The sequence below is a fragment of the Triticum aestivum genome, chromosome 1A (assembly GCF_018294505.1).
Source record: "Triticum aestivum cultivar Chinese Spring chromosome 1A, IWGSC CS RefSeq v2.1, whole genome shotgun sequence".
Classification (NCBI taxonomy): Eukaryota; Viridiplantae; Streptophyta; class Magnoliopsida; order Poales; family Poaceae; genus Triticum; species Triticum aestivum.
In genome coordinates, this window is record NC_057794.1 from 441,848,119 (window position 1) to 441,870,768 (window position 22,650).

The 22,650-nt window shown below is 41.2% G+C and overlaps 2 protein-coding genes and 1 long non-coding RNA gene across 6 annotated transcripts; 2 read left to right on the forward strand and 1 right to left on the reverse strand.

Moving 5' to 3' along the window:
• Positions 1–187: 187 nt before the first annotated feature.
• On the reverse strand, positions 188–1,672 carry LOC123054742 (uncharacterized). Its single transcript, XR_006426311.1, has 2 exons — positions 984–1,672; positions 188–372 (listed from the first exon to the last, which is right to left on the reverse strand). It is a non-coding gene; the product is annotated as an uncharacterized lncRNA (long non-coding RNA).
• Positions 1,673–4,246: 2,574 nt separating this feature from the next.
• LOC123054747 (DUF21 domain-containing protein At4g14240) lies at positions 4,247–13,807 on the forward strand. Of its 4 annotated transcripts, none has more exons than XM_044478594.1 (13): positions 4,265–4,768; positions 5,608–5,684; positions 6,563–6,646; positions 6,738–6,851; positions 8,296–8,382; positions 8,467–8,538; positions 9,301–9,368; positions 10,006–10,093; positions 10,177–10,250; positions 10,417–10,780; positions 11,997–12,043; positions 12,143–12,269; positions 13,390–13,807. In XM_044478594.1, exons 1-13 carry the CDS (start codon positions 4,456–4,458, stop codon positions 13,516–13,518), a joined length of 1,644 nt encoding a protein of 547 aa, XP_044334529.1. In that variant the 5' UTR covers positions 4,265–4,455; the 3' UTR covers positions 13,519–13,807. The 4 variants fall into 4 exon arrangements, with proteins under 4 accessions (XP_044334521.1, XP_044334529.1, XP_044334544.1 ...); XM_044478609.1 differs by having other exon boundaries at positions 4,270–4,768; positions 12,143–12,249; XM_044478602.1 differs by having other exon boundaries at positions 4,270–4,768; positions 12,143–12,224.
• A 397-nt stretch (positions 13,808–14,204) lies between these two features.
• LOC123054771 (uncharacterized) lies at positions 14,205–14,772 on the forward strand. Its single transcript, XM_044478618.1, has one exon. The coding sequence runs from the start codon at positions 14,389–14,391 to the stop codon at positions 14,698–14,700; it is 312 nt and encodes a 103-aa protein (XP_044334553.1). The 5' UTR covers positions 14,205–14,388; the 3' UTR covers positions 14,701–14,772.
• The last annotated feature ends 7,878 nt before the right edge of the window (positions 14,773–22,650 follow it).

Below are 22,650 nucleotides of genomic sequence, written 5' to 3' on the forward strand. Positions count from 1 at the left end.
GGCGTCTTCCCTCCATTTCCCACGGTAATGACGGTGGAGGCGTAGAAGAGGTCCATATCCATCTCAGAGCACGGGTTTCCTAATCCCACCCATAGTCTAGTCGGGTCCTTCCACTCCACCCACGGCCATCTCAACCTACCATGAGGGATTTTGTAGTAGAACCATTCATCTTGAAGTTCATGAGGAATGTAAATATATACTTTTCCAAAAGCGAGACCAGATGAACAATCCACATCAAGTTTGATACAATGTACTTCTCATACAGCAAAATCAAGGCACAGGAGCAATGCGAGACAAATAACCTATGTAGTTCCACGGAAGCATATTTTTGGATAGATCCACCTGATCTTCTTGATCGTCTTGACATTCAACCTTTCATAGGGCCATGAGCAAAAGGAAGAAAGCAGAGAGATTTAGTTAGTGGCAATAGGAGGATAAAGAAGTAAACTGTACTATTGGTAGCTACTACAATGTCCAGATCGAATAATCTAACGATCATATCCACTTGTACATATTTGGGCCCTCTGTTCAATATGTACCATATAAATTAGGTGTCGCCCAACCTGGGCGATTGGGGGGAACCCAGCCGCCGGTGGCTCACCACCCCTCCTCGTGCCTGCCCCCGCGTCACCGTTGCCGGATACTGATTTATATGGTTCTTCTATGGCATAAAGTGATGCAATTTATTGCCAAAGTAGGAATGGTTCATAGCAGAACCATATAAATTAGGCGGCAAATGAGTAAGAAGATTAGCCCTCTGTTCTAGCCAAATTAAGGGGCTGGCTAAGGCATGGTGCTGCACAATCTTCATACCAATTTTCCCTGCTACAATGTAATGAAGCTTTGAAACTACATATACCAAGATATTCATCAACCCATTCAGAACATATACCAATGTAACGAAGAGGGAGCAGTTAATTTTGATACAGAACATGCACTTGTGAATTGGCAGGTAATATGAAGGTGTTGTATTGGAATTTTACCTTCGCTTTCAGTGACACATATCAGATAATCTTCCCTCGACCCTTTCATGATGTGGTTGCTGCCGGTGCTCTAGGAAGAACACAGTTTTCTTAATACTAATTTTGAAATAAGAAAACCTTATCATTGTGGAATATAAACAGAAGAAAAAGCAAATATATGCAAATTGTTAAGTTTGAGTGAAATTTTAGAAACTGAAATGGCATGTGAAATATATTTTTATCTACATTCTTCATATAAGCATCGTAAAGAGAAATGTAACCATAAACTTGCCCTATTGGATATATCCTATATATTTTCTAAAATAAACTATGTATCAAACAGAAGTCAGAACAAAGGGAATATGCATCAAATATGATTTCACCTACATTCCTCATGTACACTTCACAAAAAAATAGTGTTGGCTTGCTTTTCATAAAAATAGCAGTGGGGTCTTATCCTACTTGTACAGCTAAAAAATATATACGAATTCACCCCACTCAAAGAAGTACACCTTTTTTTAGGAATCAAGTGTAAATCAGCCAAACCTGTAGGTAAAACAGAATTGGAGATTACATAGCAGAAAGAGTTCCATGATAAACATTAGGACATGGATGAAAATTAGACACTGTTACACAACTACTACTATAATTGACCAAAATAGAGAATAGCCTAAGATCCACTTGTCCAGCTCTATGAGAAACACAGAAATGAGAACCTGGAAAGTGAAGTTGTCACCTGCTGCGCCATCTTCAGATGGACCATCCACTTGTGCATCATCATCATCTCTTATTTCTCGATACTTTGCTCCTTTCTATAAAACTATGATATGTCATTAGTGTACTCTTGAAAAAATACAATCACAATTGTGAAGCCCTCTTTCTCATGTCGTTATGCCCCGTGAGTACAAATGCTCGATCTATTCTCAAAAAATGACTTGACACTAGGTTCAAAAAGAAAAAAAGACAACATCGCCAATTCTCCAGTCCACGGTCCAAAACGCCAGAGACGTGCACCGCTTGCCTGCAGCGGGTGCGGGACAGGTGTCCCTGTGCACCTTTCGTCAGTCGTCCGATCGACGGCCACCTCCACGCCTCACGGCACACCGGGCGGCTCCCGCGCCCCGCTCCGCTCCGCTCCTGGTGATCTTGTCACCTTCCTTGTCCTGATACGGTGCCAACGCTTGTGGGGCTATGGGGGCTTTGGCTCTGACACATCGGAGCGGCGAGCACGAGCGCGATGGCGGCGGTGGCCGAAGCCGGGAGGGCGGAGGGGGCGAGCCTGGTGTCGGCGGTGCGGGCCGTCGCGGAGATGGCGCGTCCGGCGTCGAGCACCGCGGCGGCGGCTAGGGTGAGCATGGCGGCGGTGATCCTCAAGGGGAATGACACACCATTCGGGTCGGTCGGGTGGTGGGCGTACGCCGGCATCTCCTGCTTCCTGGTGTTCTTCACCGGGATCATGTCGAGGCTTACCCTCAGGCTCAGGTCGCTTGGCCTCGTTGAGCTTGAGATGCTCGAGATCCTCCAGCGCAGCGGCACCCACTCCGAGAAAGAACATTTGCGCTTTCCCGAAAAAGTGAAAAGGAAAATTCTGCTTCATGATTATGGTTTTTTGTTTATTTCTTGTTTGTTCCTGATTTTTATTCCCTTTTTTGTTTATGTTTTTTTGGTTCCTGATTTTTTTATTCCCATTTTTTCGGTTCTTTTAGAACTTATTAACATGTGATATAGTGTTGAAGAACTTGACGCGAAAAAGGCAGCGGAAATGGTTTATGATTATGACAGATGGTTTAAGAGATGAAATGTTTTGGGAAATAAATATATGAAAAAAGGCAAAAAAAACTCACAGGTTGTGACAAGTGTCCAATGCGCCACTTGTAACCATGGAGAAGATGAGAATCAACCTTTGGAAGGGCATCTCCAATGCAAGCCCTCAAAACAGACACCCTGATACGTGGGAGGGAGAGAGAGGAGGACATAGTGTGTGGGGTACGTGGTGGCTTTTGGTTCGTCACGTAGATGTTCAGACTCCCGGATAGCTTCGACAGGTTTCCTTCCAATATATCGGGAATCAGACATGTAGATTGGTCCGCGGTCATTTAGGGGACCCTATTGGATGGCAAAAGCGGTTCAGACACTATGATCTTAACATATATAGGCGCTTTGATGGTCCGCTTTGGAGATGTCCTAAATAAATTCGACCGTCAACTGCTTCTATCAAAAGTTGGATTGAGATAAGATTTCCTGAATAGCACTGGCAAGCTGAAGTTATGTGAGCATCTTTGGCAAGCACAACCCTCTAATTAGTGATTTTGGAAAGAAAAAAACAATGCATTGTTTTTTTAATAGAAACCAAGGCATAGTTTTTTTTTAACAAAACCAAGGCATAGTTTCTACCCGGGTTGGTTTGGGCCGGGCTATGATGCTTTCACGCCGCATGATGTTTTTCTTTATGGATATGGAAGCATCAAGCTAAGTCAATAATTCCTGATGTTCTTTGGGTGACTTTTCTCAACAACAAAAAGAAGAAGGAGAAGAAGAAAGAACTGATGTCTACTCGTCACTAGATTATCTTTGGACTTCCCTAGAAAAGTGAGTATGTATGAGTTGCATTATCATGATCTCATGAATCATGATGCCGTAGAGATCCACGGTAACACAACACGTGAACAATCAGGCACGTCTGTCTCAAGCCCAAAGTCGTCCATAACTGAGATACTAGTACTGTGCTTTTTCGGAATTTGTCTAGCTAGCAGCAGTAGTTCGAGGTGCCTTGTTGACAAGAGCAATGGAGTGCTGCGTGTTGGAAAATAGCGTGTGTTGGCAAGACAGGTAGCATGTATTCCCCTCATCCGTAACTGTCAACGTCGTTATCAAAAGGCAGCACTAATGCACAAGATAATTTTTTGTACGTAGTAACAGTTGGGCAGACCAATAAGGCAATCACCCCATACGACATCTTTGATCTTACCATCAACATTGATGTCACCAACTTTGATCACTTCCATGTCAAACTATTGCCAAGCACCTGCATATACGATAATTTTTTCCCAATGTTTTCTCCGTGGTAGAATCGGCACATGGAAGGGAACATCACAATCTACAATCACATCATCAAAGTTGGCCATCGTGAAGCCCTCTTTCTCATGCCGTTATGCACCGCGAGCACAAATGCTGAATCTAGTCCCACCAGCGACTCAGCACACGTACTCCAGCCACCGCCAATTTTCCAGTCCACGGTCCAAAACGCCAAAGACGTGTACCGCCCGGCCGCAGCGGGTTCCCGAGCGGCGGGACAGGTGTCCTCGCGCTCCTTTCGTCAGCCGTCCGATCGACGGCCACCCCCACGCCTCGCGGCGCATCGGACGGCTCCCGCGCCCCGCTCCGCTCCGCTCCTGGTGATCCTGTCGCCTACCTCTCGCCCACATCCTTATACGGTGCCAGCGCTTGTCGGGCTGTGGGGCTTTGGCTCTGACACATCGGAACGGCGAGCGCGATGGCGGCGGTGGCCGGAGCCGGGAGGGCGAGGGGGGCGAGCCTGGCGGCGGCCGTGCGGGCCGTCGCGGCGACGGCGCGCCCGGCGTCGAGCGCCGCTGCCGCGGCGGGGGTGAGCGTGGCGGCGGTCGTCCTCAAGGGGAATGACACGCCATTCGGGTCGGTCGGGTGGTGGGCGTACGCCGGCATCTCCTGCTTCCTGGTGCTCTTCGCCGGGATCATGTCGGGGCTCACCCTCGGGCTCATGTCGCTCGGCCTCGTCGAGCTCGAGATCCTCCAGCGCAGCGGCACCGACTCCGAGAAGGCGCAGGCTGGTCCGATCCGAACCCCTAACGTTTTCCTCGCCGCCCCCTCGTTGTGCTCGATCTGTTTTCCGTTTAAGGAGTGATGATTTTACGAGGTATCGCGGTACGTTACATTTTGGGGATTGTGGGTATCGTTACTGAATGGTTGAAAATTGTGGTTTATACGCTGCCGTTTATGTTACGAATCGGAAGGATTTAAGGGCTCCGACCATGTCTGCTCATGTGCTAAATCATCTGCTAGTAAAATTTCCGGTTCTGGCAGTTCAAAAATTCGTCACTAATGATGACATGTTTCTAAAAGTGTTGTGGAAGGGAAGTTGGACTAACAAAAAGGTAGTGAGGAATTGGGGAAATGGGAAAAGGGGGTGTGGATGGGATTTGGCTTTTTGTAGGACTCACATCTTACGTGGGCAGATATGAAATGATCAGAGGATACTTTAGTCAACTGGGAGTTGGAAGTATTATGCAGTAGATATACTATAAAGATGTAATCTAGTGCTTCTTTGATCTGTCACATTTGTTTACAGGGTTGTCATGCAACTATGGCTGCTGTAACTTTTGGTGTTTTTGTTTATCCTTCTGATATGCTGTAAATTGACATAATCTGTCACGAGACATTACAGAACCTCAGACCTTCAGGTGGTAGGAATTTTCACTTGAAACGCCAAAGTGGCGATACTGCCTATCTCGTGTTACTCTTAACTGTCACCTCTTTCAGCAGGTTTCATTTAATGTGTGCCTCTACACTGATGCTACTATCACTTTTCTTCTTTTGAAAATCTGTAATTTAATAATCGGGTTTTGTCACTGTTCGTGTGTTAGTTACTTGTGTGTTTTGCTTGCTGCAGCTACTATCCTTCCAGTTGTTCAAAAGCAGCACCAACTTCTTGTCACCCTGCTACTGTGTAATGCTGTTGCCATGGAGGTACATAATTTGTTGCATTTTTTAACGATTTATCACACTATATTGCACTGTCATCAGTACATTTGTGCAAACATATTGCCTCTCTTCCAAGTTTCTAACTAGGATTCTGATGATCATATACTGGTAAACATGTTAAGATATGGTCTAGTGCAGACAAACGAATCGACAGAGAGAACTTCAATACACCACTTTTCTATCTGAACACATAAATGAGTTTAAAGACAGAGGTGTTGAGCTGAATAATATTATGCTACAGATACCCAGTGATTCCGATCTGCAACTTGGGTGCTCATCAGAATCTGCACACCATTTTACTTTAGTTGTACTATTAAAATTGCGGAGAAGAGGCTTTAGTTCTATGTTAATGCCTTGAAGAAAGTTTGGATGAGATTGACTGTCGTGCTTATTGCATCCTCTGTAGATTTATTCACGAAGTGGACAGTGCTATTGTATTTTTCATTTGTGATAGGATTGATATGCAACTGTCTATATTTCATTTTACGTGATTTTGCAAATTGGAAGTGCATGCTATGAGATAAAACATGCAGTAAGCACAATATAACTGGAGTGTTGACTGCTAAGTGGATTCATAACTCATAAGTCATACCATGTTGTCATATGCATACTTGTCCTAGGTATATTGTTTTTCAGCTATGCACAAAGGATCTTCTGCATTCATTGTTTCACATTTGCAAACCTTATTACGTAGTTCTTTCTCCTAGTACAGTTGACATGCATGTGCACTACTTGTTCGCACCATCCGCTTTATTCAGAATCATACATCCATTGGTAAATAGAGAATGCATTCTCTGGTACCTTTTGCACAATGCTTTGTTTTAGCCAGTAGTTTTTTTCATTTGTGCTCGTGGCCTTTGCAGGCTCTTCCTATATTCCTTGACAGGATTTTTCATCCTGTTGTCGCTGTTGTCTTGTCAGTGACATTTGTTCTTGCTTTTGGAGAGGTACTGCTTTCCAAACATTGTTATTATTTCGTGTTATTAATTCCTCTACAATGCCAGGTATGGTCTAATTAATTTTCTATTTTGGCACCAGGTTATACCACAAGCAATCTGTACTAGGTATGGGTTGGCGGTGGGTGCTAACTTTGTATGGCTTGTACGTATCCTCATGATCATGTGCTATCCTATTGCATACCCTATTGGGAAGGTAAAGAAATTTATATGTCCTTTTCAAGTTTGGTGCCTATGAGTTAATTGCATAGAATCTATGGTTTGGAAATCCCATGAATTAGATTATTACAAGGCTTATGCTCAATTTAGTGGCACAATTGATGGGCAGATTGGTATTTGGATTGCACTATCCTAATTGGAGATTCTGATAGTTAATGTGCAAGTTATTTCTAGTTTTTATGCTTTAGCCCTTGTAGCTCTGTATGTTTGTATGCTTCACAAATATTTAGCCCTGCAACAATTAATTTTATTAATTATTCCCTGTCATATGTTGAAACTTGAAAGCAGTGCTGCTAGATGTATCGAGAAGAACAGCTACTAGTGATTGTAAATATGGTTAATAGTTGGAATCCCATCATGCATCTGGCTACAGAAACTAGTAAAAGCATTGGAATTTAAGGGCTTAGTTTTGGTTCTGTGTTAAGTACATTGCAATTGATGGATTCAAAAGGGTACTTTTATTTCGGATTTTTTAGATATTTGTCCAGATTCTGAAGTCCTCATGTGTTCTTGGGATCGATTCAGTGGTCTTATTTCTTGTTTTTAATCGAAAATTGATATTGGTTCTTCATGAGTGACTTAACTTTTGTGGAACACCAACGATCTTCTGTGTGTTAACATTTAAGATTAAATTATCAATGAAATAACTCCTCTGATAAGGTCTAAGCTGATCACATTGGAACTCACTTATGCGCGGGATATATATATATATATATATATATATATATATATATATATATATTTATATATTTTGGTTGCCATTTTTTCCTGATAAGCCTGTCTTGAATAGCACAGTTTATGAAAATGCTAGCAGGCGATATGTCGGTGAGTCAGTAATTGGGTCCAATTGGAGTCCAAGTTGGGTTCAGATTAGAGTCCAGCTACAATTGTAATCAAGCAGTATTTGTAAAGGTGTGAGGGTTCTGGCACTGCTATGGTACAACACACGATTATTGCTATAGACTCCAACAAGCCCTCACAGATTGACCCTTTGGTACATTCCATTGAGGATTTATGTCTGACACATCATATGAGCTTAGAGTAGGTTAATCAATGTCCTTCGTTGTAGTTGTATTGAAGCTTCTATTCACATGAGCAATGCATGATTACCGAATGTATCGTTTAAAGTTCCTGTGAGCATTTAATGCCCTATACTACAATTCAGTCCAGAATTTTGATGCAGTTTTGACATGTTGATGGGATCATGGGAGTTTGATTTCTTGCAGATTCGTATTTTCTTAGTATTTAGTAAAAACTAACTTGATTACAAATCTACAATAGGTATGCAAATTTTTGAACTGGAAAATAGTATGTGAATTTTGTGTTGTTGTGTTCTATTCTTTTTCTTATGAGTTTGAATTGTAGTTGATCTGATTTTTAAAGGGGTTATTGAAGTATTTGAAACTTTGATGTTATCCCAGCTCCTAGACTGCGCTCTTGGGCATAATGAATCTGCACTCTTTAGGCGAGCTCAACTGAAAGCTCTTGTTTCTATACACAGCAAAGAGGTACATGATATTAACATGTAACTTTTTACAAAGTTCACACTTTCTATCTAAGATTCTCTCATTTAAATGCTTATACCCTGGCAGGCTGGTAAGGGTGGGGAGCTTACCCACGATGAGACTACAATCATAAGTGGAGCTTTGGACTTGACTGAAAAGGTGCACATCATGTTTATAATTTGTCTTCTATTTCTATATGTAATGCGTAAGCATAATCTGAAGGCGACATTGGTAACTGGAATTCAAATAAACTTGGTGCAAAGTTAGATGTTGCTTGACTTACTATTTTCTATCTGTGACTAGTGCCTGCCTTTTTTGGCTTTTGGGGGAGAATAAAAGAAACTGAGCTACGATTCTTGTCTTTAGTCTCTTAACATTTGATGATGTGCTTGTATCTCCAATGATCTTGCCTGTAGAGGACTTTGATCTATTTCATGCTTTATAGCTCTCTTCGTATTTTTGATAAGTTATTTTGGGCGATTCTACCAGAATCGCCCCCCTCCCCAGCTTCTCCCAGAATCGCCACTCCATATGTTTTTTACAATCCTAGCTAATTAGACCTTAACTAGATAGGATTGTAAAAAAAATATGGAGTGGCGATTCTGGGAGAAGCTGGGGAGGGGGGCGATTCTGGGAGAATCGCCGAAAAGAACTGGCCCTTATGGGCTTGTAGCTTCAGAAAACATGTTACTCTTGAGAAGTATTTTAAATCTTTTTCACAAGTCTTGAGCAATCCTCTGTGTTGTATTCAGAACTAGGTGCCTCATTTTCATTGCAACTCTTTGAAAGAAACAAAGTGAATGGTGATTTCGATTTAACAGAACAGTGCTGACAGAGAACGGCTTGATTATACTTAGAATGAGAAAGCATGAATTATTGTAACTTCACTTGGCAGAAATCTTATTATATCTGTGTGTGCAGACTGCTCAAGAAGCTATGACACCTATCGAATCAACTTTCTCACTAGACGTGGACTCCAAATTGGATTGGTAAAAATAACAGTCCCACTTAGTACACCAGAACTTTTGCTCATTTTATCAGTTATTGTTCATGCTATATTTTTATTATATTCCATTTTGTTATTCTTTGCTTTCCTTGTACTTTCTTGTTTTTGTTGTCCTTTTTGTGGAGTTTTGCCATTGTGTATATAATCTTGGTTTTGGTGATCGGGTGCTGCCATGTGTTGATGATGTGCACACCAATTCCAATGAACAAAGTTAGTATGCCACACATTAGATCCAGATTCACTTAGTGCTCATTTGCTTCACCTGAAAGGTTGCAATAAGCAGTTTACAATATCTGGTTGTCATTCTGTACTTCCCCTCCTAGTCATAAGGTTCAAGTCCATCCTATAACTCCTGATTCTTCTATCTATTTGTGGGCCTGAAGTTAGATGACACAATCTTTTGTATTCTGCATAACACGTGTAATTTAGGCTTCATGATGATGCAACTCTGCGCCTTCATAATGATAGTTGACTTAGGAACAACAAATTTTGTTTAATCATTAATGAAAATAGTGATATGTCCAGAACACTATGTTATGGAATTTTTTCCAGACATACTTATTTTACTTGCAGCAGTTTTTGTAAGGCACATTGCCAATCTTCTTTACTTGCATTTGCAGGGAAGCAATTGGTAAAATTCTTGCCCGGGGCCACAGCCGTGTGCCCGTGTACTCAGGAAACCCTAGAAATGTTATTGGCCTCCTGTTGGTAAGTGCCAAATATGCCATGAAGTATTAGAGTGATTTGTCGTGTATGTTCTTCACTAACTCAACCATTTTGAATTTAACTAGGTGAAAAGTCTTCTGACAGTTCGTGCTGAAACAGAGACACCAGTTAGTGCGGTTTCCATTCGAAGGATTCCGAGGTATACACCTTTTGTATTATATACTTCAGATTTTTTTGGTTTGTGTGTGTGATACAATTGGTCTAGCAGTTGAAGTACAATTGTTCCAGCAGTTTAACTATCTCCTTTGGTGTACGATACCTCTAAGATAATCTGAGAAATCATTGATCAATATTTACCTTTTCAGGGTTCCGGCGGACATGCCTTTGTATGACATATTGAACGAGTTTCAGAAAGGGAGTAGCCATATGGCTGCTGTTGTGAAGGCTAGACCAAAGAATCCTCCAGCCGACACAACTGAACCAAACATGGAAGCAGCTGGGGCAACACAGCTGACTGCACCCTTACTATCCAATGCTGAAGAAAGGGCGGAAAGTGTGGTTGTCGACATTGAAGCACCGCATAGCAGGCAGACTAATGGAAACAAACACCACTCTGTGCAGCAAAACGATAAGCCATCGAATGGAGTGGGTCGTTCATCAGAGGACATAGAGGAAGGCGAGGTCATTGGTATCATCACACTTGAAGATGTATTTGAAGAACTCTTGCAGGTAAGCTGTAAGCTGGCTAATTTGTTCTTTGGAATGTATCATTGTTTTGTTTTTCTGCTGTATCATGGACGATCGAATATGTGGTTTATTAGTACAAAAAACACAATCTGAACCCAGTATATTGAACGTATGCACCCGAACATTTCATTGTTTTACTCTTGCGTTTTCTGTTGTAGATGTTGTACTGGAAAGCAGGGAGATATAGTATCATGTGACAGTTTTGGTAAATTGTGAGATGATCTAGGAACCATGTCTATCATAATTAATTGATTTTGTAGTCAACACTTGAAGTGCACTTTCATTTTGGCTTGCAACAACCAATCTATGGTATAGCTCTTGTCATTTTTCCTCAGGAAAATGGATACTATTTTCAAGATAAGTTACATGATTCAGTTTAATCATCTAAAATATTTGATGATTTTGGGAATCTCTTTCAAGTTATCACGGCTTCTGTTTATGTACCTTCTGAACTATTGTATTCGTTGTGTATAGCCAAACACTGACAATCATTTGTATTGGTCCTAGATAATTTATACTGAAACATGGGGATTGGGCAACACAAAGTGTTCCACCTATTGGCAAACAGAGTTTAAGAGTGTCTGAAAGGAAACATAGAGCATGGATATTTACCTGTATGGTTTGGATCAGGAAAAGACAAAACCAAACAGATTTGTTACCTCATCTTCTTGACTCAATATTACGAGTAAAGTCTTTTCGTGACAAGCGGGAAAACCCCGGCCCTCTGCATCACGATGATGCACACATCCCTATTATTATGAGTTACTACCCCTAGATGATTATAAAGTACAACAGCACCCACACACCCCACTGTTTCAGCTAGAATAAGCACGACCGACACTCAACCATGACCAAACTAAGACTCCCATGGTCAGTCGGGCCAATTCATTTGCCCCGGCTCAAGGGAAAAACCCTCTAGAGGATTATGTTGTCTGTAGACACTAGACAGTTCTGTCATGCATATACTCTGCCTCTTGACCATCTACTTATACGCAGATTGCTTGGTCTGATGAATTGAATCTTATCAAATTTCTGGAGGTTGCTTCATTCGCTATTTAGCAAAAAAAAATCCTAGCCTTTGTTATTTGAAATCTATCCTAAGACGATAATCATCCCAATTGGAGGCATTTATGCAGTTCGTAATTTTGATTCAAAATCTTTTGAATCTCTCACCGTTTTGAGTTTTCTGATTTTGCAGGAAGAGATAGTGGATGAAACCGACGAATATGTTGATGTTCATAAAAGGTATTGTCTCATCTTTAGAGGAACTGCTTGCTACAAGCTGCATTCTTCAACTTCTGCTGAGTATATTATATGCACAAAAATGAATTATATTCCTTACAGGATCCGGGTAGCTGCTGCTGCTGCCGCGTCATCAGTTGCAAGGGCTCCATCAGTTAGAAGATTAACTGCTCAAAAGGCTTCCGTAAGTGCCATTTTTTACTTACCATGTGTGGAAGTGTTGATGGGGGTCCTCTCCTCCCTTCTCAATCTACTCTCATTTAGATATTAGTACATGTGCCTTTAAACAAATCCTGATACTAGTACATGGTAAAATATTATTACGTGTAGGAAACTGGTTGAAATATGATTATATGTGCATTTTAACAACAGAAGTACTAAAACGGTATACTTATGAAATAAGAGATGACTATAATCTTGGTCTTCTTGTGCAGTCTTTGATCAATTTTCTTTTGTACAATATGCACCATCCCCATTCTAAACAGCCTCGGAATTGGTCAAGGGGCTAAAGCAGACAGTTTTGGTGTTTAAGGTCTGTTTCAGACGGTTTTTAAGTTTAGGACCAAAGGTGGAGTCGAGGCAAAGTTCAATGCCCAAAGTGGATCCTTTGTCTTTTCGTTGTTTTCACTTTCGAGTTCAGTTTCCTATAGGCTTCTAGCTAGCATCTGAGTTGTGGCGATTCTTTAGGCCCTGTTCGTTTAATCCCCTCGCCACAGGGATTGAATGGGGATTGGGGAGTTTTGAGGGTTTTTTTGACTTGCAAGGGATTTAATCCCCTTCAATCCCTTTCAAACCTCTCCAAACCCTGCCAAACCGAACAAGGCCTTAGGAGTCTACCTCTACAAAATACTGCATCTTCTAAAAGTAAATTATAGCATACAAAGTTAAATTTGATATATAAATTTCTGTTGGCAGTGTTAATCTTCTTCCATTTTTACCCATATGCTCGTTGGGCATTCTTTTCCTGGTTACACTGAATGTTTGGTGAAAGTTATTTCGTAAGCTTTTGTTATATATGAACTGTTAAGTTGGAATTGCCAAATTTCTGTAGAAGTCAGTCTTACTCGAACTTATATTGTTGCACATAAAACACATTCTTTGCTAAATAGACTGCAATTTAGTCTTATCTTTATAAAAAATATATAACCGTTAGTCTTGCTTCTATGATAATTGCTATTTTTTTTGAACCTTCAAAGACAGTAGGGAAGGTTCCTACTGACATGTATTAACTCATGAATCACAATCCACAATTACATGATGGTGTCTCACCCTATTCCTTCTCTCGATAACTATTCCGATGGTCCATCTTATGCGAAGGTCAAAAGATGTTAAATTCGCTTTCATTGCAGGGAGCGCAGAGCCGGCAAGGGCAGGCTGGACAGCCTGCTGGAATTTTGAAAAAGCCTGCTACTGAAGGTGATTCAAACCCATCAAAACAGGTGAACCTTGTCGAACCTCTGCTGGAAAATAGGAGGTAATTGTAGATGTCTCGCATAAATAGAGCGACGGGACGCATGGAAGCATGTTGTGATGTTGCTATATCCAGTGAGAGTAAATACGAGTTTGCTCGCTGTAAATTTCCACAGTAGCAATTTGAACCTTGTCATGAATGTCACTATGTCAGCGTTGGGATTCATCACTGGGACGGTAGCAACTACTGACATTTGGGAATCATAGACTTGGAACTAGTTCAAATGATAAATTAGATGTGTCCGCAAACTTTCTGAATGTCAAGCACGTGGAATATTATAAGGTGGAATGCCTACACGGTGTGCCTGACTTCAAATCGACTATTGGCGTAGTCAACAAAATCCCGGCTCATGTACGAGCATTCGACAACATTTTGTTAGCATCAGTTTTTTTTTTAAATGGAGTATATGTTTCTCTTTCAAGTGAGCTACTGTTGAATTTTATTTTGGCACTGGAGAGAATATTGCGTGCGATTTTCGTGCTTGTTGGAAAATACGAGCGGTCCGAGTGGAAGTGAAGTCCAGACCGACATGGCCTTGCGTATGCCAAGGCTTCCACCACCCCTTTCCGGATAAAACAACGTTTGTCTTCCTACGCTGCGTAGGTTACGTGTGCTCTACTCTTCCTATATCTCGATCCTTCCTTCCACTCTGGTCTCTTTCTAAGAAAAGAATGAACTTGGCTGCCAAGATACCTGCACAACTAAAGCGCGTCGGGTTCCCATCCGACTCAGTTCCGGGCCTCGCCTTACATATACGCTACCATAATCCACGAAACGGCAGCCGAGCAATCGAGCACAAGGATGCGCTGACGAACCCGGCCGATCGACCCCCCGACCAGCGGCGCCCCCGACGCGCGCGCCTCCGTACGTGGCAGAGATGACGATGTCCGGGCGGTACGTGGCGGCCACGGGCGCCCTCATGGCGTGCGGCCACTGCGGCGGCCTCCGACGCGTCAGGATGGAGGGCGAGTTCGTCTCCTGCGACTCGTGCGGCAAGGTCCTGCAGCAGCGGGGCCGGAAGCAGCGCGCCGTGGAGGTGGAGGCTCGGCGGCGGCGGCGCTGGTTGGGGGGCAGGAAGAGACGGGACGGCCGCGCGGCGGCCGGTGGCGGAGGCATGGTCGTCGGACGGGAGGCATCTGATGCCGAGTCCGACACTGGTTGTGTTTGTTTCGTGGAATCGTCGTCGTAGTGATTGCGTCCTCCTCAACTGATGTTTTAGAGCAGTTTGTGGATTCTGGGCTAGTTGTCTTTGTTATCTATGGTCATTAGGACATCTCCAACGGCAACTAGCAAATTTTCTCCCACATTCGTCCGTGGTCAGGGGGACCAGTCCACGAACACAAATGCGGGAGGAGGACATCCAGCGCTAGCCTCATACATTTTAAACTTTTTTTATCAAACCGGATGAAATTCATGCAAACATGCCCGGATTTCATACAAACATGACGAATTTCATACAAATACAGCGGATTTCATTACATTTAGAAAAAAAAGATCCACCCCTAAACCTATCCTACGGCGTCGGCGCCCGATGTCCAAGTCCGTGTCCTCCTTCATCCGTCGTCTCTGTGAGCACGGACAATAAGACCGATGAAGTGAAGTGCAGTCTTCGGCGAGGAAGAGTAGAACATGGGAGACAGACCTACCCATATGGGACACAAGGCACTGCCGCCTCCCGTTGCCTACTCATTCTTGGAGGAGTTTGCGACCTGTCCGTCGCCAATGGACATGAGTTATATATAGTGAAGTGGAGTTAGCATTATAAGATGAGACACCCAAACATTTTTACAAGCGATGGAAATGCAGCCAAGGTTTACTGTAGTTGAACGAAACCATCATCGATGGAAGAACGGCTAAAAATGATGATAAGAGCATAGAGATAATGCAACGGTGGAGTCGAGGTAGAGTTGAGAAGCTGATAAAAGAGAATACACAAATCTCCTTCATAAATAAAATAAATTCATACTTATACGTCAAGTAGTAATGGCGGCAATGGTAAAAGATGCACGCACTAACCGTTATGGTCTGCTAGACTGTTACTCCTTCTGTCTTATAATATAAGATGTTTTTTGACACTACATTAATGTAAAAAAAGTCCTATATTATGGGACAGAGGGAGTAGTACTTAACTATCTGCTAGACTGTCAGTACTTAACAACTTATGCCTACTGAAGTAGCAGCAACATGGGAGATTTGTTTAGAGCCATCTCGGCATCGCCGCCCTTGCCTTACTGAACTTAGCAGCGGGCTTCTCTTCTCCTTGGTTTACTTCGTGGTTTTGCTGAGTGATATTGGCCAAGTGCTTGCGAGATGTGCTCTGTTGGTGATCACCATTATTATTATTATTATTATTATGTCTGTGTATAATATAGAGTGAATTCCATTTTTTACCTTGTAGTTGTACATTTATGGCACATATTACCCTATTTAGCGGAACTTTTATCGAAATGTTAGATTTTGGAGACTTTTAACACGGTTTTACCCCAGTTTTACATTTTGTCTGTTTATGGTCGATAGGATCGGCATGTTGCGTCATTGATTTGTAAAAAAAACTGTAAGGATCGGAGGGCATCATTGGCGATCTTGTCCAAACTTCTTTTGTCTATCTGTTCCACTCCTTGTGGCCGTCCACATATTTTTGGATACAGGGCGTCACCTCACACCTTACTTGATGGACACGCATCAAAAAACAAGGGTCTAAAGATTTTAAAAGGAGTATTCTAGACGAATTTTCACTCGAAGGGGTAATTAGTGTCACAAATGTATAAATATGGGGTAAAAAGTGGAATTCACTCTATAATATACTAAATTTAGGTGTGCAATTTGAATTTTGAGCTTGCAGAGCACCAACGGTCTGTCTAATTCTGCTGAACTCGAAACTTGTGTGAGATGTGAGGAATGGCCATAATCTCATTCATCATTTTTTTATTATCTACTTCCCTGCACCGAATTATATACCCGCTTGAGCTTCTAAGTATTATAGAGAAAGTTACCCTACGTCTGTCACCTGAATGAATTCACGTCAAAAAATTAAATTATCGATGCAACTCTGTGTTTAGATAGGTAAAATCTGCTGTTGCTCTCCAGTTGCAACGGACAGGCACATTTACTAAAGAAGCTATTGCTTCTTGTGATACGTTGCGGAAACTGCCCTCAAAATTGCAAAATATTACTTAAATGCTATTAAGTGATAAAAAAAGTTTCACACAGGGGAATCCCTCGTCTGAGCCTACACATGCATTAGGGGTCTCCTATACCGCGCTCTGCGCGCTGGCCTGTTTCTAAAATTTCCTTTTTCCTTTTTTATTTTTCTTTTCCGTTTAGTTTTTCCCACTTTAAATAATGAGACTTTTGAAATAGAATGTTTAATAATTCATAAAATGTTTGCGATTTTATAAAAAAAAATTGCATACTAAAAATGGTTGAAAATTTTAAAACAAATGCTTGGGAAATTGAAAAATGTTAATGAAATTGAAAAAATTCACCAATTCAAAAAAATCATGAATGGAAAAATATCCTAAAAATTCAAATTTTCATGACTTACAAAATAGTTTATTCATTCACAAAATGTTTGATGATTCAAAAAATGATCATGCATTTCAAAAAATGTTCGTGAATTTTAAAAATGGTTCTATCAATTTTCAAAACAATGTTCGTCTATTCTAGAAATGTTCGCCGATTCAAGAAAATTGTTAAAAACAATGCTCATTTTTTTAAATGTTTGTGAGTAGTATAAAATGTTCATGAATTCAGAAAATGTTCTTGATTTTAGAAAATATTTGAATATTTGTTAAAGTGTTCATGAATTTAAAAAATGTTCATGATTTCAAATATGTTCGCTAGTTAAAAAAATTATTCACAAGTTCACAAAATTGAGAGTGATAGTGTATCTCGGTGATGCAACAAAATGTGATCATGGCCATTGGAGGTTATGATTTTTTTTCTTCCGTTGCAACGCACGGGCCCTTTTGCTAGTATTACCATCTTAATATCGAAAACTATTGCATGAATCAAACATATCATATTCAACGATCTATATGAAAGTTTTTATTATATCCCCCTTGAATACCTATCATTTACGGACTAGTCTTATAAACCGTGCAAATTGCCATTACTATTTTATACCCTCAAGATTTAAGTGGAGCATGAGAGTGCAACTATTTCTATAAAATATAACCACCGCCGTGCTCTAAAATATATAAGTGAAGCACTAGAGCAACTGACTAGCTTAAAAGATATAAGTGAAGCACATAGAGTATTCTAAAAATCACGAATAAATGTGTGTCCCTCTCAAAAGGTGTGTCCAGCAAACAATGGTTGTGGAAAACTAAAAGCAAACAAAGCAAAAAAACTACTATAGTGCAAGACGCTCCAAGTAAAACTCATATCATGTGTTGAATAAAAATGTAGTTCCCAGTAACATACCGATATATTGTAGATGAAAGAGGGAACGCCATCCGGGGCATCCCCAAGCTTAAACGCTTGAGTCCTCCTTGAATATTATCTTGGGGTGCCTTGACCATCCCCAAGCTTAGGGTCTAGCCACTCCTTATTCCTTCATCCATCGTGATCTCACCCAAAACTTGAAAACTTCAGCACAAAAACTCAACAGAAATCTCATGAGATCCGTTAGTATAATAGGCAAATCATAAATTTTAGTTACTGTTATCAACCCATTCATATTTTAATCTTGGATAATACCTATTATATTCCAACTTATCCATGACTTATACCCCCCGATATAATCCATAGCATCATCAAAACAAGTGAACTGCGCAATAAAAATGGCAACTGTCTAAAATAGAACAGTCTATATATAATGATCTAAACAAATACCATACTTCTAGAACTCTAACAATTCTAAAAAATTAGGACAGCGTGGGAAATTTGAATATCAATCATGTGTTATGTTTCAGTGAATTTTAATACTTCCTAGACTGAGAGCAAAAGTTCCTATTTTTTCCACAGAATCAGTCAACTATCATCCAAATCATCCCAAAGACTTTACCTGGCACAAACACTAATTAAAACATAAAAACACAATCATAATAGTAGCCATAATTGTGTTAATGCACCAAAACGGAAAGTAAGAGAATTTTTAAGATAACTATTGTGTTGCCTCCCAACAAGTGCTATTATTTTATGCCTCTAGCTAGGCGTAAGGCATTGTTTCAAGTATCATCATCTTCGGATTCAACTCCTCAATTATGCATCCACTCTTCCTAGGAGCCTTAGCATACATGTTTTTAATAATCACACTCCTAGGGACAAAGTTGAGGAATTTATTTTCATAAATAGGTTCCTTTATCAAATCAATGAAATTGGGGTGCACACTAATCATTTTAAGATCCTCACTTTCGTTACTAGATGTGGCACCATTATTCTTAGGAACATAAATAAGCTTGGGATTCTTATTCTTATTAAGAGGAGTTCTTTCTATAGATTTAAAGAAAGAAAAAGCGGATCCAAAATTAGTAATGACTTCTTCCAACTTATCGATTCTAGAAGGACTTTGCTCTTTCTCTCGTTAATTATTGATTCCTTCTCTTTTAGCATCTTTAATGTAGTTCCTACCTTGGAGCCAAATTGAGTAATATGATTATGGACCTTCTTGTCTAGATTTTCAATATTTTCAATAGTAGGCCTTTAATTTTCAATCGTCGGTATGTTACTTGCCCGAGATTCGATCATCGGTATCTCAATACCTAGTTCAATCTCGTTACCGGCAAGTCTCTTTACTCATTCCGTAATGCTACATCCCGTAACTAACTCATTAGCTACATTGCTTGCAAGGCTTATAGTGATGTGCATTATCGAGAGGGCCCAGAGATACCTCTCCGATACTCGGAGTGACAAATCCTAATCTCGATCAATGCCAACTCAACATACACCATTGGAGACACCTGTAGAGAGCACCTTTATAATCACCCAGTTATGTTGTGACGTTTGGTAGCACACAAAGTGTTCCTCCGGTATTCGGGAGTTGCATGATCTTATAGTCATAGGAACATGTATAAGTTATGGAGAAAGCAATAACAACAAACTAAACGATCATCGTGCTAAGCTAATGGATGGGTCAAGTCAATCACATCATTCTCTAATGATGTGATCCCGTTAATTAAATGACAACTCATGTCTGTGGTTAGGAAACATAACCATCATTAATTCAACGAGCTAGTCAAGTAGAGGCATACTGGTGACACTCTATTTGTCTATGTATTCACACATGTATTAAGTTTCCGGTTAATACAATTCTAGCATGAATAATAAACATTTATCATGAAATAAGGAAATAAATAATAACTTTATTATTGCCTTTAGGGCATATTTCCTTCAGTCTCCTACTTGCACTAGAGTCAATAATCTTGTTCACACTATCATGTGATTTAACATCAATAGTTCACATCTCCATGTGACTAATACCCAAAGGGTTTACTAGAGTCAATAATCTAGTTCACATCGCTATGTGATTAACACCCAAAGAGTGATCATGTTTTTCTTGTGAGAGGAGTTTAGTCTATGGGTATGCAACATTCAGATCCGTATGTATTTTGCAAATTTCTATGTCAACAATGCTCTGCATGGAGCTACTCTAGCTAATTGCTCCCACTTCCAATATGTATCCAGATTAAGACTTAGAGTCATCTGGATAAGTGTAACACCCTCGATGCGACTATATGAGTGGAGATTGAACTATAAGCCTTGCAAGCAATTTAAGCTTATAGGTAAAGGCAAGGTAAATATATGAGTGGAGCTGCAGCAAGCGACTAGCAAATATGGTGGCTAACTTATTCGCAAAAGAGAGCGAGAAGAGGAGGCAAAGCGCGAGCGAGAAACTAGAGAGCAACCTGCGCAAACATTACTCCAACACCGTGTCCACTTCCCGGACTCCATCGAGAAGAGGCCATCACGGTAACACACTCAGTTGATACATTTTAATTAATTAAGGTTCAAGTTATCTACAACCGGACATCAACAAATTCCCATCTGCCCATAACCGCGGGCACGGCTTTCAAAAGTTCTAATCCCTGCAGGGGAGTCCCAACTTAGCCCACGACAAGCTCTCACGGTCAACGAAGGAATAGACCTCCTCCCAAGACGTTCCGATCAGACTCGGTATCTCGGTTACTCAAGACATTTCGATAGGTTAAAACAAGACCAGCAACACTGCCCGAATGTGCCGACAAATCCTGATAGGAGCTGCACATATCTCATTCTCAGGGCACACTCAGATGAGCAAGACGTCGGGTAGGCCAGCCCAGAGTTGCCCCTGGTAGCCCCGGACATCGCCCAGTTGGACCAACACTCAGAGGAGCACTGGCCCGGGGGGGCTAAAATAAGATGACCCTTGAGTCTGCAGAACCCAAGGGAAAGAAAAGGGCTAGGTGGCAAATGGTAAAACCAATGTTGGGCATTGCTGGAAAAGCTTTAATCAAGGCGAACTATCAAGGGGTTCCCATTATAACCCAACCGCGTAAGGAACGCAAAATCCGGGAACATAACACCGATATGACGGAAACTAGGGCGGCAAGAGTGGAGCAAAACACTAGGCGATAGGCCGAGCCTTCCACCCTTTACCAAGTATATAGATGCATTAAAATAACATGGCATTATAATGATATCCCAACAAGTAAATAAATGTTCCAACAAGGAACGGCCTCCAATCTTCACCTGCAACTAGCAACGCTATAAGAGGGGCTGAGCAAAGCGGTAACATAGCCAATCAACGGTTTGCTAGGACATGGTGGGTTAGATGTTTGACATGGCAATTTGGGAGGCTTGCAAGCAAGTGGTAGGCATCATAGCAATGGCATAGCAAAAGAGCGAGCAAACTAGCATAGCAAAGATAGTAGTGATTTCGAGGGTATGATCATCTTGCCTGCACAGTTGTCAGAGTTGACTGGATCCTCGAAAGCAAACTCAACGGGCTCCTCGTTAGCGAAATCGTCTCCCGGCTCTACCCAAACAAGACAAACAAGCAATAAGGATACAATCAACCACGTGCAAACTCAAACAACACAGTGCAAAGATGGTATGCTATGCGGGATGTGATGCGGGATGCAAAATGCAAGATATGACAGGAAATGCATGAACCTGGCCTCAACTTGGAATTCCAAGTGTGCCACTGGAAAGATGAGATGAAATCGCTTGAAAATGATATAAAGCACGCCGGAATCGGAGTTACGGTTTGGAAATGGCAAGCGATTCAAAAATGACACCGGTCTGCGATTTACAGCAAGTAGGCATCTAAATGCAACGAAATGAACATGCTACAGCAACCAAACATGACAACAAAATACATGGCAGGAATGCACACAAGATGCTTAACAAAAGTCTAGCACTGAGCTACGGCCAATTCATCCATTAACAGGTTCAAACAAGCATGGCAAAAATGCATATGGCAAACAGATCTCAGACTTAGTGAAATTAACACTTGTCTGTAATTTCAGATCAGGTAGCCCTCTTCGGAGCAACAAAACTACATGCTACAGGATCTGAACATGGCAAAGTAAAGCATGGCATGGATCTACTCAAAGAGCATAAGAAAAGTCCCTTAGTGACCTTGAGCCAAAAAGGATCAGAAAATACAATTGCAAGCATGTGAACATAGCAAAAACATAATCAGTTTTCAGACTTAGTAAAAACTGGCACATGCTGAAACATAACTCAAGTAGGCATGTTTACGAGCTCGATGCACTCACTACGGTGCAAGTCATGATAAGCTAAGCTTACACCATCAAGAATACACAAAATGCAAGCTAGACATGGCAAGAACAATAGCATAGCATGCACGGATCAACTACAACATCATCGGCAAAATTACAAACAAGTTGACAACCTGCCCAGATTCACAAAGTAGCAAAAGTAGAGCTCGATTGACTCAAGCTAGGGTGCTCCATAATTGCAAACAAAGACACGGATGGATAGAGCACTACAATATTAACAAAACATCCTTACTGATCATCCTCAAAAGAGGCACGGTTCACTAGAAAACAACAAGAACATATGGCATCATGAGATAAACAGCTCCAGGACTTAGTGAAATTACTAAGTCCCTGACAACAGAATTAGCAAGTGCACCACTTTGAAAGCTTGCACAAGTCACCACACACATCACAAAAATACATGGGTTGCACCT